At 45.2% G+C, this 17534-nt stretch overlaps 1 protein-coding gene across 2 annotated transcripts in view; it reads right to left on the reverse strand.

The window, feature by feature from the left end:
• Positions 1–8005: 8005 nt before the first annotated feature.
• LOC149366410 (uncharacterized) overlaps positions 8006–17534 on the reverse strand; it is a 62064-nt gene continuing 52535 nt past the window's right edge. The window contains exons 2-3 of one of the 2 annotated variants that reach the window (XR_016283835.1): positions 12046–12163; positions 8006–8822 (exon numbers count right to left, since the gene is read on the reverse strand). Coding sequence is in view for 1 of the 2 variants with exons in the window: in XM_089550663.1 (XP_089406789.1) it covers positions 12146–12163 (18 nt within the window). In the remaining variant the exon portion in view is untranslated. Of the gene's footprint in view, positions 12164–17534 lie in introns of both variants that reach the window. The other variant, XM_089550663.1, reaches the window with a different exon arrangement.

Genomic DNA, 17534 nt, shown 5'->3' on the forward strand with positions numbered 1-17534 from the left:
CACTAGGTTGCTGTTTCTAATTTTTCTTTCATGTGGGTAGTTTAGACCACAAATAGTGTCTTTTTGGTCCTAACCTACCAGCTCCACTATCGCCGGCCATTGGGTGCCTTCCCCTGCAAAAATTTCTGTGGACGCCCTTGCCTAGAGCACTGCAGCTTTTGCCATTTCTCATTTACATACGTTTTCCCCTGAAAATTGCAAGCAGCAATGTAAGGTCACAAACTAATACATACACAAAGAATGCAACAATGACTGAAAGAAAGCCGCAGAAGGGCACATTTACCCCGAATGAGTAAGACAGAATGCTTGCAGAATAATGGAATAGCTTGATTCTAACTTTCTTAAGCAGCCATATGGGTGCATTCTGGTGCATATTAATCAGTAATTACTCTCTAACTTGAATATATTCCAGTTTCAGGGTTCACACTAAATACATTGGAGTATGGTCAACACATTCAGAACAAAGGATACACGGTTTTACAGGATACGAGCATCAACCTATGGGTCTCCTGATGTTGGCAGCGGTTTCCCTTGGAAAGTTCTCCTGGCATTTTGCAGTCCTCGTCTTCTCAACATCATTTATGACACCTGTGAGATGCAGTCCAAATGAGATGCAACCCGAATCCGATGGAAATGTATCATGAGTTTGTTCTAGCTGGGTGCAGACTATTAAAGTGCTTAATTGATAATGCTTGAATGATGCTATAACAGCAGAGTGCGGTGGTTTCTTTGCCACAAAAAAAAATAAAAATTGATATGCTCGTTTTTTCAACTCGTCGGCGCGATCAGTTGGCTACAAGTACCGCCATCTGATCACCTACATCGAGCCCCAGAATAGAAAGCAGCGCTTCATGCACGGTATCACAGTTTCTTGGGTGTCTAGGCGCATATGAACCATACCTTTCATGGCTACAATAGTTCTCGAGAAAGCAAACACACCACAACAATCGGAGAATTGCACTCACTCAGCGATTAAAGGCAGAATGGACCGCATGAACTTCGGAACAAAGTAAATGGCACATCGACTGTAGTCACACAAGCTAGAGCTGAAAGCAGCTACGAAAAGCTCTCTCACGACTATGTCAGCAAGACTGTCACATAAGAACACAGAGATCCATTCAATTTTTAGCGGCTAGTCAGTGCAAGTCAGCACACTAGCACTTGTTGTGTTTACTTGCCCGCGGGCGCACGCGATGAATTATCCACTTCGAATGGCAAAGTACTTCAACCTGCATCAAAGTTAACTGCTTTAACTCTGGTTACCGGAGTAGCTTTGACTGCGGTAAAATGATTTGCATCTGTGGCCAGACATTTGCAAAGCTATGGCTTTGCTCCAACTGGTAAAAGCGCCAACGAAACGGAAACCCGCCAAGCACACGCAAAGACAAAGCACGATATCTATATCACATGCTGCGGCTTGAAATGCTTTGAGCCGCATGAAACCAGAACAGCAGTATAATCACAAAAAAAGACGTATTTGAGGAGCACAAATTTGCAAACGCCCGAGTTTACTTGCCATATAACAGCACCTGGTTACAGTGAACTAGAATATTGGGTAGTGTGCTCACAGGCCCGCTCGGGGTGACTCCGCCGGTGTCGACAGGGCGCGGTGGCGCGTGGTGGCGCTGCACGCGTCTTCACGGGTGAAAGCGAGTGGCGCATTCGGCTGGCGTCGCAGTAGCCGTGGTAGCCGCGCCGACAAATTGAATTATTATCGCAACATTCGCGTGTGTGTCATCGAAATGTCTCGGCAGTTCTTGAATGGAACTTAATTTCTGGCATGTGCACATGTTTATTTATTTCTCAAAGTTCCACAAGGGACATTGCATGAGGGGTTACATGAGCAACTTTTATCAGTATACGCTTGGCACGCAGGGATGATCACCACTCGTGCCTGCAATGTTTCCTTGCAGTTACAACGCACTGCGTACCGAGGGGTCATACAGCTTTTTGTCTTAATACTTAAAGTTAATAGTAGTAGCATGTGGTGTGGCGGAATTTGATTATATGCCAGGGACAAACGCGGAATGGAGAGTGTGACGGCGGCAGCAGTTATTTCTATTCGCAAGGAGCCAAGCTGCAGCACACATAACACAGAGGGGCAGGGAGGTAGAAGGGAGACACATAAGTGAGCGAAAGTACAAGGAAGGGGGGGGGGGGGGGGGCATATACATTATTTAACATTAGCGCTTTGCGCTAAATAAGATCGAGGCACACGTACCGAAACAATTTCGAGACAACAGTAACTGACTTCACATTTTTTTGAACAGCCATGCAGCATCCACTGCTATTTAAAAAAATAAAGAATGAGGCAGATTTGTCATCACTGCATGCATTTATGCTCGCTCATTTCGCCTCTGGCAGCGGTGGCTCAGATGGCGCTCGGTTGCTGATCCGAAAGACATGGGTTCGAACCCGGCCACGGCTGTCGAATTTCGATGGAGGCGAAATTATAGAGGCCCACGTACTGTATGATGTCAGTGCACGTTGAAGAACCCCAGGTTGCAGTGAGTTGTACCCATGTGGTGGAAATTTACGGAGCCCTTCACTATAGCGTCCCGCATAGCCTGAGTCGCTCAGAGACGATAAAACCCCGTAAACTAAACCACTTCGCCTCTTTTTCGTTCAACTTTTTCTAGCACTTCAGAGCAGCGTCAGCAACGGCTCAGTTTAAGGTGCTTCGCCCGTTCGAGTTTTTCTTCGCTGCATTCCGAAAGCATTCTTCATATGTTGGAAGTGGTTAGAAGCAGACTTCAAAAAGAAGTTGGTTCTGTGAGGTTTTCTGTGGAGAGGTTTTCAAGCTTCAACACAAATCCATAAAGCTGCGCCGGTGGGTAGAGCAGTCCTCCATGGTCGCGGTATTTTGTCAGCCTCGCAGGAAAACAGTTTTCATTGGGAGACTGCATTGTAAGCAAGGTAATGCGCATTTGGCAATTTGTCTCCAGTACACACTTCCGTGCAACATACCCTATTACGTAGAAAACAAGTCTACAGTCACTTCTACCTACGTGCTCATCGTGGTCATGCGCAGGCACCCAAGTTTGAATCTGGAGGGCCCTGCATTTGAAGGCCGCTTATCTGGGCAAGCTTGAACAAGCACTGGCACCATACGTGAACAAAAACGTGAAATGACCCCCCGAGAAGCGCTCAAACCAGTGCAAAACCGCACAACAGAACAACAACGAGCCCACAAATACACACGGCGCACTGACGGCGACGGCAAATCCTACCGTGAAGTCTACTGTGGCGCCACCTCGTGTCGGCGCCGCGAAACAGAAACCTGTCGACATTCGCTGGGCCACCGCTCCCCCATTGAGCCGGCGCGGAGTGAGCACACTACCCAATATTCTAGTTCACTGTAACCTGGTCGCACTCGAAGTTGTTGCCATTGTTGATGCTCATGGCGATGCAGCTTTCTTTTCTACGTCATCCTTGCCAGCATTTTGCCAATGTGGCTTGGCTTATGGTGTTTAACGTCCCAAAGCGACTTAGCGAGTTGTTCTAGTAACGTTGATATTAACTCTATGAAAGACGCCGTAGGGGAGTCTAAGGTAGAGGTGTGCGTTTTGTCTCGGCGCAACACCGTTGCTCACAGCCATCGTATGGCCATTGAAACCGAAACGAAAACAGCATGTACAAGAAATTCAATTGTAAATTATTTACCGCACCAAGGCGAATGCCACGCGGTGGTCCATGTACTCTAATGCCTAATGCACCATTTAACAGCAGAAAACACGCACTTAAATTTGTGTCTACAGTCCTTTAACAGCCTGCAGTGATCGGGCAGACGCGCTGACCCCAGGAACCTTCGCGCTTCAGCCGGGAGCACCTTTCTCTCCCAACCTAGCGCCGCGCTTTGACAAGCCTTCGCACAAACACACGCACACACACGATGCCACGTGGCACTGAACATGCTCGGGCGCGTCGTGCGGCGCCGCGTTGAAAGGAGCCCGGCCTTCGGTGCGTTCGGAGCACGCTGCGTGCGTCCTCCCATCAATCGCCATTACGACTTGAGGGCTGTAGACAGTGTGGTTGTAGGTGGAATCGGCGATATGTCTGAAGACTGCATCAGCGCTGGAGATGCAACTTGCAGCGAGGTAGGAATTTCTGCCCGTGATGTGTTAAGATGCTGGTTGAAGGTTTTTCACATTATTCCGCTGCATTCGAAAGTGAAAAGTAGTTTTGTTTGGAAACATTTTGGGCACTTAACATACCTCACTGGGGGAAAGCACAAGAGAGTTGGAAACGACTACTACTGTGAAAGCTGTTTGGCTAAGTCATCAAAGGAGGACGACTCAAAGCCTTAAAGCACTTTTTATTCTTTATGGAACTACTTTACTAGGCCGTACTGCCATTTCATTGTGAGAATTTTAATATACACCTGTTTCCTCCACAGCTGCAAGGTACACGCTACGCTATTACAGTAAGCACGTCGAACATGTAGAGGCACTTGATGGACGCTCACAAACTACAAGACGACTGCAAGAAGGGGGCAGCCAATACAGCCGCGACAGTCAAGGATGATTTCCAGATGGTTCCCAGGTGCAAGACAACAAGTACATTGTCAAGAAAGAGCTTGCTCGCCAGAGATCCTGTCCTTTTGATCGCCAGAAACCCGCTGCCTTTTAACATAGTGAAGGAAGAGGGGTTACAGGTGGGTTATGACTATAACGCAGTCTAAGCATTTGCATTTCTTTTGTGACATTATAAGTGTGAACACAGAGTCAGTTTATTTCTCTTCTGTAGGATTTCTTCATAAAATATGGAGTGATCAGAGAGCAAGAGCTCCCTGACCGAAGGACCTTGTCGAGGGCAGCCCTGGATGATGTGTAATGTGTACCGTGCCATGCACGGACAGGTGAAGAAGATGGTAACTGAGGGGTCGAGGTTTTGTGCCGTATCTGTGGACCGACAGCTACAGGAGGCGAGCTTACATCACGTTCACTTGTCACCATATTGACAGTATGTTTAGCATGCTGTTTTTACAGTACTGATAGCAACAGGCGCGTGCCTCAACCCATGTATCAACTTGCAGCGTGTGCTTCCCCTATACTTTTCTAAAGTATTTATTTACTTTAAACTTGCATGAGCTTTTGAGAACAAGGCAAAGACCGAAAAAAAGCCCGCATGCTTCGTTCTTGCTTCTATCTTGAAAACATATATTTATCATATCACGAAAGCATTATGATTGCATTAATACTGGGAAAGTGTAGCGAACACTGAAAAAATGGTCAATTTTAATTGGGAGGAGAGAGGGCTGGGTTCTGACAGAGAGTGATTGAAATGAGAACTGACCAATTCATGTAAAAACCCTGAATTAGAATATTTTTACCTTTTCCGAAGAAGATAACGTCGAATATATATATATCCGAAGAAGATAACGTCGATGTTGCCGCCTACCTTCAATGCGCCGAAGAAGCTCGAAGACTGGCCCGATTATGGACCAAAGACCAGCAGCAGACCGACGCCGGATGCTACAACCTACGACACCGCAGAGAGCTTTGAAAACAAAAATGATGGGTGTAATGGTAAGTGACCGGAAGTGGGCAGATTGGCTGAGAAAACAAATGCGCATTAATGACATTCTAGTCGAAATCAAGAGGAAGAAATGGGCTTGGGCAGGGCATATAATGTGAAGGCAAGATAACCGCTGGTCCTTGAGGATAACGGAGTGGATACCAAGAGAAGGCAACCATAGCAGGGGGCGCAGAAAGGTGGGAAGATGAAATTAAGAAGTTTGCGGGGTTTTGGTGGTCGCAAATGGCAAAGGACAGGGTTAATTGGAAAGACGTGGCAGATGCCTTTGCCCCGCAGTGGGCATAGTCAGACTGATGATGATGCTGAACTTGCACAGTCTACATTTCTGCTTCTTCAGCAAACTTCTTCTACAAGAATCCCTCTGTTTTCCGGCTCTCTAGCCCAAGGACAACTGTGCCACGAGCAGGGTCATCGTCACTACTGTCAAGACGTCTCAACCGCTCATGTTGCACTTCTGCATAACGAGGATAAGCGAACAAACTTGTTTCTTGCAACTATCGACAGGTGGCCATTTGGTCTTTTATTGTTTTCAAATACTGAAGGCCATTCTTTGCCAAGACGAAGACGCTGAACGTGCGCACACAAATTATTTTAAGTGTTCTCGATCCATAAAGAAGGAAATGCTTGCATTCACATTCCATTTATAGCACTGAGAAAAAAGGAAAACAGGTTTCTTGGAGGGTTGGTCAAATATTTAGGAGAATCTCGCAAGGTGGAGTACTGCTTGGTTTTGTTTTAGTTCTTTGACCCACTAACCGCGTATACACTCCATCTAAGCACGGTTTAATTCACCATTTGTATTTCTTTTTACTTCTTCTGTGTATTCTAGGACCATATTTTTCAGCCTATAAATTTGAAAACGGACTAAATAGAGTGATCAGTTGTTAGTCAGCGCATGTCCGTGTCATATATGTGTCATGTCCGCAATGTGCTTTCACTGCCACCATGGGCAAAGGCAGCTGCATTGTCAAGCTGCCCAAAGCATCCTTGTACTTTGAATGGATGACAAGGAAATTTTATTGATTTGGTCACAAAACATGCAAACTGTTACAGCACACATTTAAAACTAATAAAACACTCCCAAGCAGCAAGTAAACCAATAATGAGCAGAGCATATCATCACGAGGCTGGGCTTTGCTTCTCTGCTCTTGAATCACATTGATAGAGCCACAATGCAAGCATGGAAAGAACAATAAAACAGCATGCTTCTCTGGTGGTATGACACTCGGAAAAGAGCACAGAACGTCTTGGACATCAGTACGTCAATTCGTTAGCTAGTGCCAAGCGTTTTAGTACAAAACATATGCACATTATAACAGCACCGAGACCTTGCTTTCTTCTCCTTCAAAAGCTTTTTTTTTTTTGGATTACAGCATAGGATATTATGTGAGTAATGCATATAGATGCACAAATTTTAGACTTGCTGCTAGAAACCTCATTCTAGAAAGTGATTTCTTTTATTTATTTAAACATTTGTCTAAAAGAAACAGCAAAGTTGGAAAGATGAGGGAACACAAAAATGAATGCACTCATAAAAATGAGAAATAAAAAGGGGGCGAGGAATGATTATTGTGACGTACCTGAAAAAATATCCAGGTTTTATGAAACATATTCACCTATTGGCTTTCAGAGTTAAATGAAGTCCTGCTCACAAGAATACATCATCTTCTTGAACTGCAACCAGAATTCATGCACACCATTCAGCACACTGAAACTAGTAAAATGATGACATCTGCACTTGCCACAATTTAAGTCCTGTTCATGACAGCAGCAGTTTGCTCTGTTCTGGTTTCTTATAGAGGACGAAAAGCAATCAAAGAATTGCCCCATGCCGATGCACTTTGAAATCATGTAAATTTGCATATTTTATCCCAACCTGACCAATTAAAATATGAGACTGGTTAGCCAGCAATTATTTCGGTATCTAAAGTTGGGACAACGCATGAAAACTTTAAGGAACTGTGGTTTTTGAAGCATGTTGACTTTTTTCATGGCGTTTTAAATGGTGTTTTTCTTTGAATGCCAATATGCAGAACAGACACTGATACGGTTTTTCACTTTTATGTGTTCGCACATGCCTTGCAAGGACTGATCTCTGTGCAAAGACCATGGGGCAGAGCTGGCACTGGAATGCTTCTCACCCCTGTGGGTGCGAAGGTGGTTCACCAGATTGCCTCTTTGAGCAAAGCTGTTCCCACAGTGGTCACACTTGTATGGACGCTCACCCGTGTGGGTTCGGATGTGTCTGACTAAGTGAGACTTTTTTACACATCTCTTTCCACAGTGGTCACACTGGTAGCGATGGTCACCGGTGTGGAGGCAAAGATGCTGTTCTAGGTGGCTTTTCTTCATGAAGCCCTTACTGCAGTGGCTACAATGATGCAACTGCTTGTTCACATGTCCATCCTGGTGGTTCCCAACAGTGTTACAAAGACTTGGCATAGAGTGCTGCACAAGACATGTCATATCTCATTTGGTAATGGGACCAGAAACCTGCATATCTAGAAGGCAACGTACGAGCCAATAGGTTGATCCTGAAAAAAATTTTTTTTTTAACAAAATTTTCTACTCCTATGTTTGTATGGAGGGATAATGTTTTAGCTTCTGAAGAGATACTGAGAGCAATGAGCATACTCTGCAGCAAACCTAACAGCCAGAGCTGCTTAGACAGAGTGCTCATATCATCGGCAGGAAACTTGCAAGTCATGTCCAAGAGAATTTCATCAATAAAAGAAACTCAATGAGTTTTGATCGACAAAAGAGAACACTGCTAATGGCTGCATTCCTTCTGTCTAATAAAGCTTCAACATTAATTACTCTGCAAATTTTAAGAAAACCTTGTTCACGCTGCTGGAGAAAAAGTGCTGAAGGACTTGTTGCCTGTCTGGAAACGAAGCCAAATGTTCAGTAGTGAGTTCGAGATAACCTATTACGAACAAAAATAAAGTAATTAGCACAAATTCACTTCTGCACACTGCACCGTCTCTGGTGTCATCTGAGAGTGTACATGTCTGGGAGCTACCTTGTTCAACGGTTTATTCTATCAAAAAGCAAGCGACTCTACACCTGTTCTGCAGAAATTGGGAGTGAGCAATTTTCTTCGTACAGCCCCACAAAACGACAGCACTCTCCGACTCACAAAGTTTGATGGGGGGTTGATAGCACCATCTTGAAATGCAACGAGTACATAGTTAAAACCTACGCATCAGTTTTGAATGTAACAGGAAAAAAAAATACAAAGAAAACACTTTCCCAAGCAATCTAGCATGATATGGCCGGCTGTTCTGAAAAAAAAAGGAGAGGAACAAAAGTCAGGTCACAGTCACAAACTACACGAACACAACGAAATAAGCACGAATCATTAATACCAAGGAATGCACTACCACACTAGACAATTTTTTTCTTATAGCAGATAGAATCGGAATCATGTGCATGCAGTGCAAGATCCTGTACACGTCAGGTAAAAAAATTCAGTTAAAGGGGGCAGTCTACGAACTTAATAATACTGACAAAATGTTTTGTGGATATCAAAAATTTCTTTCCCAAATGAATGAACATCCAGCTGTAGCACTGAAGAATAGAGCAGAACAATCTAAAGTCTAATATGTTCCACGTGGCAGTCTCGCTTGCTCATGGTAGATGGCGTCTATGAACCCCGATATCAGGAAGAAGTCAGGGATATCGGGAAGTAGTCAATGTAGTCAGTGCAGTGACTACGCAACTTATGGACACGATGGGAGACACTTTTTGGAATGTCAGCAGTGTGCACCACACCAAAGTGCAGGTGCGGTAGGTTTTGTTTCTTTTACTTTTATTTTTAAGTAGCCACCGTCATCTCTTGAAAAGGTTTCCGAATTGTCGGTGAGGTGTGGGCGGTGGAGAATCTGAGGAGGGGTGAGACCCATTTGGGCCTTGACAGGAGTGAATGGGAAAGGTTGCATGTCCTAAAAACAAGATATAATTGTTGTTCTCCACTGCATCTTATAAGTGTGTTTATTATTGCTCTTAAAAGAGCCTGATACTCTGTGTCATTTCCAAATAAATTATTTTGAGTTTCATGATTGGTTTCCATTGCGTGCTATGTATTTTTAATGAATGAAAAGTTGGAATTTGTCCGATTTTCCAGTGCTTGCTTAATCTCTTTGTCCGCCCACTTATTCACCTCGTAATCTAACCACTGCCAGCAGCTGTGCTCACTCTACCCGTGGGACGTCACATGCATTGAAGTGGTCAAACATGCCGCAAGAGGCTACAGCTGTAATACATGAACCTCAGTGGTAGCCTTCACTAATGCAATTCTAAGGTCACCCGGAAAACAGAGGAGCACCCTTGTATTTAAAGGCGCAGAAGAATGCATCGCAGAATACGAGTCATTTGTGAGAGTGGTAAAAACTGAGTGCATTCACAGAAGGTATTCTCTCTAGAAGCCAGCAAGCTTCTAGAAGATATACATTTTAGCTGCCCATGTGCGACATAAACGGGGAGTCAACTTTTGAATCATTTCTCCTTCATAAATCTATGTGTGCCTAAGGATGACATTCCGGGCTAATTTCAACGTATGTGTTCTCTGCAACGCACTGCAAAGCAAACTGAAAAAGAGTCCAAAGCCTCCACAGAGAGCCAGACATCTGTCATCAGAGCATTCCCCACAGCATTGTGACCACGATGCAGAGATAGTGATATGAAAGCCATTACGGATGGAAAGATAATGCAATTTGTAGCAAGCTCACTGTGTAATCCCAATATATGTTAAGGCATCAATGAGGATCGTCGCACCAAAAAGAAAGAAAGAAAGCAGATAAACTAGCAAAGGAAAAACACAAGAAAATCATGAAATCCCTGCGAACGTGCACAGCACTCGAGCCAAATAGAATCCATCTGCCGCACTGACGATTTGGAAACGTTTTCGAGCATAGAGGAAAAACAACTCATGAGAGAGAACGCAATGTCACGTGGCCACCGTTCGCAAGCCAAGTTCTCAAAAAGTCGTTCCCTCCCTTGGGTTTTCAGTCTTAGAGTCAGTCCTTAACATTTCAGTGTTGGCAGGTTTTACTGTACGCGTCCGTGCGGCCCATGGCGTGGGCATCTACAGCAGTGAGGTTGGTCTACAGTCAGTTTGCCGCACTGGTCCGTGCATGCGTGTGCATAGCAGCGATAGATATCATTCTCCTTTTTACTTTTCATGACTAGGCGTGAAGGTTATCGCCAGACGTTCCATCATGAGTTTTGTTTTCCTGCATGTTTTCTAGAGACAGTGCCGGCTACTCAAAAACAAAAATTCAATAATGGTAGACAACCTAGCATGGTTATGAGAAATGCTAATAAGGTGTGGTAATGCCCATATATGTGGAAGTGGTCATTCTCTACATTCACAGATAGCTGGGAATCCTCATACCACTACTGGCGCAGCGCCTAAGCGATGCGCCACTTCCCTGCGATGGCAGGTGCTGCCACCGGTGGGGCTTACAAGGCCCAACTTGCTCTTCTCGAGCAACCTCTCACGACCGATCAATAACTGAACTGCCATCCACCACAGTGTGCAGTTTGTTCACAATCCAGTGGTCAGGTTGTGATCATGTCACATGACCTGGGTGGCCCACCTTCCACCTTGGCCAGGTAGCCCTCAACCCGGTGGGCAGAGGGACACCACAGTCAACGGCTGAGTGGCGGAATGGAAAATCTAGTGGAAACACATTAAAACAAACGTACAAGCCGACAGGAACAATGGGGGCCACGTAATGTGCACTGCTTGATACTCTGAAAAGTCTCTCCCAGGCACGATGCACTCTGCGTCAGATAGGTATGAGTTACATTGTATTTGCACTATTGTTACCGCACTGTACTGCTTCTGACTGCTTTTTCTGTCTCACTGTAACCATCTGTTGTTTAGTTAGTGTAATCTGCATTTTGTCAAGTTGCTCTTGAGCGGCTTTAACTCCTACACACCTCAAACATGTATGTAAGCATGCTTGTTTGAAATAAATTCAATTCAGCTCATCAACCGAGAAGCATAAGTTGTATTAAATCTACAGTTGAGAGCACTAGAGTGGTTATATAAATATATTGCCACGTAACAATATACTATCAATAAAACAGCATTGGCAACATCCATCACAGATGCCAGCATCTCCTTTTTCGGTCAGCAGTCCTGCTGATGGCAGCACCACTGCAAGCATAATATCAGCACAGTCGGCTGTGTGATGTTCTTTTCAAAAACATTTTAAGAGATGAGCGATCAAGCTCAAAGAATAAAGGTCGCTGCAATTTACTGAAAGAGCAAATAACCACGCTGCACTAATTTTATATAAACTAAAATACCTGTCTGTAGGAGGCTGTTCAAACGTTGCTGTTCAAAAGCTGCAGAAAAAGACTAGTGCTGAAAGGGAATCTTCAACTGGCTGGCATGACAAACGCTTTAGATGCCAGGAAAGCTACAAGAAATAGCTTTATACTCGGTGCTAAAGGTTTACACAGGTCGTTATTTAGGCTGGGTCCAGCCCAACTCACCGTAAGTTCGGTCAGGACCTCAACAGAGTCCGCTAATGACAGGCCTGGCCTAGCCTGGCCCGGTGCTCATTCGGTCAGCCCGTACAGGTCCGTTTGCTTTTCATGACAAAACTTCACTCTTGAAAGGAAAAATAGAGAGAAAAAACACGCAGTAAACAAACACCTGTGTAGCAGCTGAGAGTTGTTGGAAACAAGAAGCGCAACCACGGATTCATACCAGTGACAAGTGCCTACTCAAGCTGAGCACAACAGAAGAAATCGGGTTACGAAATGAGCACTGCTTGCTATCCTTTTCAGTGGCTCATGAGGCGACACTTATTCCTAAAACAACGGCTTTAGCTCAAGCATAACCTGTTCCCCTCATAAGCACACTAGGGTGCTTATATAGCGTCATAGCGGACTATGAGCCCATTGTCACGGACTTTGGGTTTGATTCAGCTAGCGGGTCAGGGGAGCAGCAGAATAACGTTTTTGCTTCGAGGTGCACACAGCTTTACTTACAGGCGAGGAGACTTCTTACAGCAATGAGAAATATGGAATCGTATTATTCTGACATAAGGAGAATGCTCCCCTTTGAGATGGACTGGCAGCTTTATACAGTCCAAATGATACCAGCCCTCTTTATAAAGATCAGAGGAATTCGCAGCCTCAAGGACCACATCCACATGGGTTACACAAAGGTTGTCCGAAAACACAAAGTGCCTTCACTTATTCAGCTTTTCGTAGGTCACAAATGCAGACGATATACCATTTTACACAAATGGAAAGCACCGACCGTTCAACAATGCGACACGCAAAAGAACTGTGCGCATGGGTATGTAGCTAGGTAGATGGACGGTAATGGCCTTTTCCTATGGGACGCTTTAGAGCCTTCTCTCGTCGACTGACTGACTCACCACGGTCAGCCAGGCTTCTGCTGATGGTGGTGGCTTTCTTGGTATTTCGGGTTATAGATGTGCATATGGCACATGCTAGGTCAGGCTGTTGGGGGGTTTTCATTGCAGAAAAATAATAAAAAAGGGGGATGTGGTGTTATTCTGACTCGTGTGAAACCGTGCCAACGTGACACATGTACACATCTTGTCATCCCATGCCGGTACATAAGGAAGGCAGAAATAAACATGACAGTGTTCTGCCACTCGGCTCTCAGTCAGCGTGTCCGATTGCTCCCTTAAGTTGCGTCATGCCCTAGACATGACATATCGTGACAAAATCCTTTCTAAAACACGTGCAACACATGTGGTTGCACCACAACAACAGTTTGTTGCAATATTTTGTTTCAGATATGTGTATGTGATGCCACTGGGTGAATATTGTCGAAACAAAAGAAGAAAAGCTTCTTAGGACATCCACAAGCTGGCGCTAGAAATATCAAAGCAATCGATGCAGTAGTTCTAGGCTCACAACTCAAAACATCGCAATGAAAAAAAGTAGGACGTACCGTATTTAAATGATTGTAAGTCAACTCACATGTAAGTCGACTCTCTCCCTATATAGCAGGTCGGCAAAATAAGAAACTTGGTGGTTGCTTAAGCTTTGCCTTTAAAGGGGCTCTGAAACACCTTCCGAGAAGAGCACATTAACTCAATAACTGCACTGTGTTGTCATGAAAACCTGAGTGAAACGATACACTTCTACAGGCCACAGAGGATCCACAATCACGCACCAAAGTTGGCGAGAATTCCCGGCAACTTTTTCATGCTCGCACCCTCCTCTGTCGCTCACAACTGCGTATACAAGTTGAGAGATGGCTATTGGTTGGTTTCTTTTCAACGTCAGGCAGCTACCGTGGATGGCAGTTGCAAGTGGGCACTTTCCAAGACGAAAATGCATTAGTCACTGGACAACTCGTCCACATTTGCATGCTTGCAGCATCGTCCACACTACCACTGCCGTCATCATCGCTGCTGCGGTCCCGCAGCACATCGTTCTAATGTCGTTGTCCAGCAAAATCCCCCACTTCGCAAACGACCACAGCACGCATAAAATCCTGCACTTTGCAAACAGCCGCACCACGACACCACATGGAACAGAAATTTTTGCCTCAATGCAGCCACCACACCTGCATCAGCCATTCCAACACGTCGAACTGCTGGCCCTGGCGCACAGTTGTTCATTTCTTTGGCTTAAAGAATGACAGCCTTCTTGAATGTAGCCGTGATTGAGCACTGGACACATACCAGACCCGAAGCACAAATGACGACAGACAAAACATTACATTCATCATCATCATCATCATCAGCCTGACTACACCCACTGCAGGGCAAAGGCCTCTCCCATGTCTCTCCAATTAACCCTGTCCTTTGTCAGTTGCCACCACTGTATCCCCGCAAACTTCTTAATCTCATCCGCCCACCTAACTTTCTGCCGTCCCCTGCTACGTTTGCTTTCTCTTGGAATCCACTCCGTTACCCTTAAGGACCAGCGGTTATCTTGCCTTCGCATTACATGCCCTGCCCAAGCCCATTTCATCCTCTTGATTTCAACTAAGATGTCATTAACCCGCGTTTGTTCCCTCACCCACTCCGCCCGCTTTCGATCTCTTAACGTTACACCTATCATTTTCCTTTCCATAGCTCGCTGCGTTGTTCTTAACTTAAGCTGAACCCTCTTTGTTCATAACATTACATTAATAACTGGTAAAACATTGCCAGCAGCCATCAAATGTGTGAGCGGTGTCAGCTCTTCCATCAGCTACCAAAACACTCCCCAGAAGCACTGCCGTTCCGTGTGGCAGCGCAACTTTCTTCTCTCCATGAATGGTGCAACCACAATTCGAACAGCGGCCCATCCATCAACTATCGACACTCCCTTAACGCCGAGTGCACAGTTGAAAGTAAAAAAAAAGAATAAAAAATGAAAAATCCTTTAACGGATTGCTACTGGGCAGAGTCGTGGAGCAAACAAAATTGCAACCACGCGATAGCATTTCGGATATCTCATTTGTCTTGCTTTTATTTATTTATGGTGCCCAGATTTAGTTTCGATAGTAAGTCAACCCTCCACTTCATATTTGCAAATGAAAAAAGAAAAGGCCGACCTACAATCGTGCAAATACAGTATCTGTCCTGCGTCCCACAAAGGGTTCAAGTGTTCTGGATCTAAAAAGAAAGGAATGCTTGTGTTCACACCCCACCGATAACACTGAGAAACAAATAAAACAGGTCTTGGAGGGAAGTGCTAGGTTTTGTTTTGGTTTAGATCGCTCTCAGCTATTTCTCCGCTACATCTCAGCCAGAGCTAATCCGCGATTTGTATTTGTTCCTAAATCATCTGCGTATTTTAGTGCCATCTTTCAGTCCATAAATTTCAAAACACAATAAATAAAGCGATCAGTTGTGAATCAGCACATGTCCATGTCATGTCCGTAATATGCTTTTGCTGCCATCATGTGTAAAGGCAGTTTGTTTGCCAAGATGCCGATAGCTTCAGCTTTTTGCAGGCACTCCATCCTTGTGCTTTGTATGGATGAAAAGAAAAATTTATTGATTTCGTCACAAATGCTGCAAACTACTACAACACACAATTATTAATGTCAAAACCCTCCAAAGCAGCAAGTAAACCATTTGCGAACAAACCAGCATCACGGAAAAAGCTGATGTAGTATTGTAGTTCAAATCCCGTTCGGGGAGAACGGGGTGGGGATGGGGAGTGCATTTGAAGACAACGACACACCACTCCTGAAATTTCAGCTGCCAGCATGGGGGCCGTGCTCACAATGAAGACATCACCAAAAGTGGTTTATTGTAAATAGCCTTGAAAAATCACCAGGAGCATGTGCATATCGGGTCTAGACTTCTGTCATTTCAAATAAATTTGTGTGATGTGTTCTGCATATGTTTAGAGATTCCATAGACAGCAATGATGCTGTCATTTTTTTACTTGCAACGATCTTCCTTGTTGCAATCAGTGTTGTGGCCATCCATTACTGGGTGCTGCTTAAGCGCTGCTCAGAATGCTTTTATTTTTCACATCATGAGCTCATTACTGCAATTGCTTTTTGTAGCATCCCAATTCCTCCAAGTAAACTCAGTTCTGGTTTATGCAGGAGACTGCGTCTTTGCTGTCAACAAGGACCCCGTGCTGGCAGCAGAAATGTCAAGAAAGACCTTTCTTGGTTAGTTGGTGTCTCTGTTCTCCAAAGTATTACAGTTCACAACACACAGCTAAGTCTTTAAAAGGCTGGAGCAAATGTTCCTTAGAGGGACAATGAGGAGAAAATGAAGTTAGTTTGCATCGATAGAAAACCAGCCCCGAACCAAAAAAACAGCGCTCTTTCTGAAAACAAAAAAAAAGCTCTTGTAAGGTGGAAAACAGCAAAAACTAAATATCAGCTGTCACCGCCACAGAACAATCTCGCAAGTATAAGCGTGACGATGAAATAGGAGAAAAGGCACAACAACTCTCTGAGGCTGACATTTGGATTGGATTGGATTGGAAAACGTTTATTGTCAGCACTAAGCCCTAGTGGGCATTATACTAGGTGGCCATGGAGGAAGGAAAGAACTAAGGAGAGGCCCTGACGTCACTTTTTGTGAAGCTGCCCCGCAACCGGAAGTTGGCTCGGCTCTCCTCACTATCTTCTTCTCCACCGAGCTACTACGGGGCGGGGATCGCGCGCGGCTCGCAAGCGCTTCGTAAAAGAAAGGTATAAAAAAACCGCGCCGCTCGCCGCTACACTCCTACACCTCCCTCCCCGTAAACACGCACCTAGACACCTACATGGAGGAAGGAAAACTAAGGAGAGGCCCTTCGTATTCCCAATGCATTGGTGAGAATGTGGCGGAAGTGACGTCAAGATTTAGGCTTAAAAAGTCGGGCCACTAGCAACGTTGTCGTTGTTGCTAAGAAAACTCGGGCCACTAGCAACGGCATACGTCGTCGTTAGCGTCGTTGTTGCTAGGGGCCCGAGTGTTTCTCGGTGGCGGTGGACGGGCTTTCGACACGGTGTGTTCGGCCTTGTGTGTTAAAGTCTACATGCCTGGCGTCGTGACGTTACGCACGCATCTAAGATTGCTTTTAAATGCAGCAAATAACCGCTCATTTGATATTTTGTTCGTCAAACTTGGTGTCGTTACGTGGAGCGATCGATGCATTGAAATGAATCTCGCGAAAAGGTGGCACTCCGGAACCGCGCTTCGACACGCGAAGAAGCGTTGATTGTTTTGATCAGCGAACTTTCGCACCTCACCAAACAGCACAGAAACATGAAGCCGCTCTCGGCGATGCTGAGCTGCGTTTCGAAGGCCAAACGCGTAGCCCGAGGAGGATGGTGAGCTGAGCAATGTCGTCTTTCTTCGCCTGGCGTCGGAAAAGGTTCACCGCACCTGTGCGCCGGTCTGTGTCTAGGTGCGTGTTTGCGGGGACGGAGGTGTAGGAGTGTAGCTGCGAGCGGCGTGGTTTTTTTGATAGCTTTCTTTTACGAAGCGCTTGCGAGCCGCGCGCGATCTCCGCCCCGTAGCTCGGTGGAGAAAGAAGATAGTGAGGAG

Source organism: Amblyomma mixtum, chromosome 1 (genome assembly GCF_055824585.1).
Source record: "Amblyomma mixtum isolate Tamu chromosome 1, ASM5582458v1, whole genome shotgun sequence".
Classification (NCBI taxonomy): Eukaryota; Metazoa; Arthropoda; class Arachnida; order Ixodida; family Ixodidae; genus Amblyomma; species Amblyomma mixtum.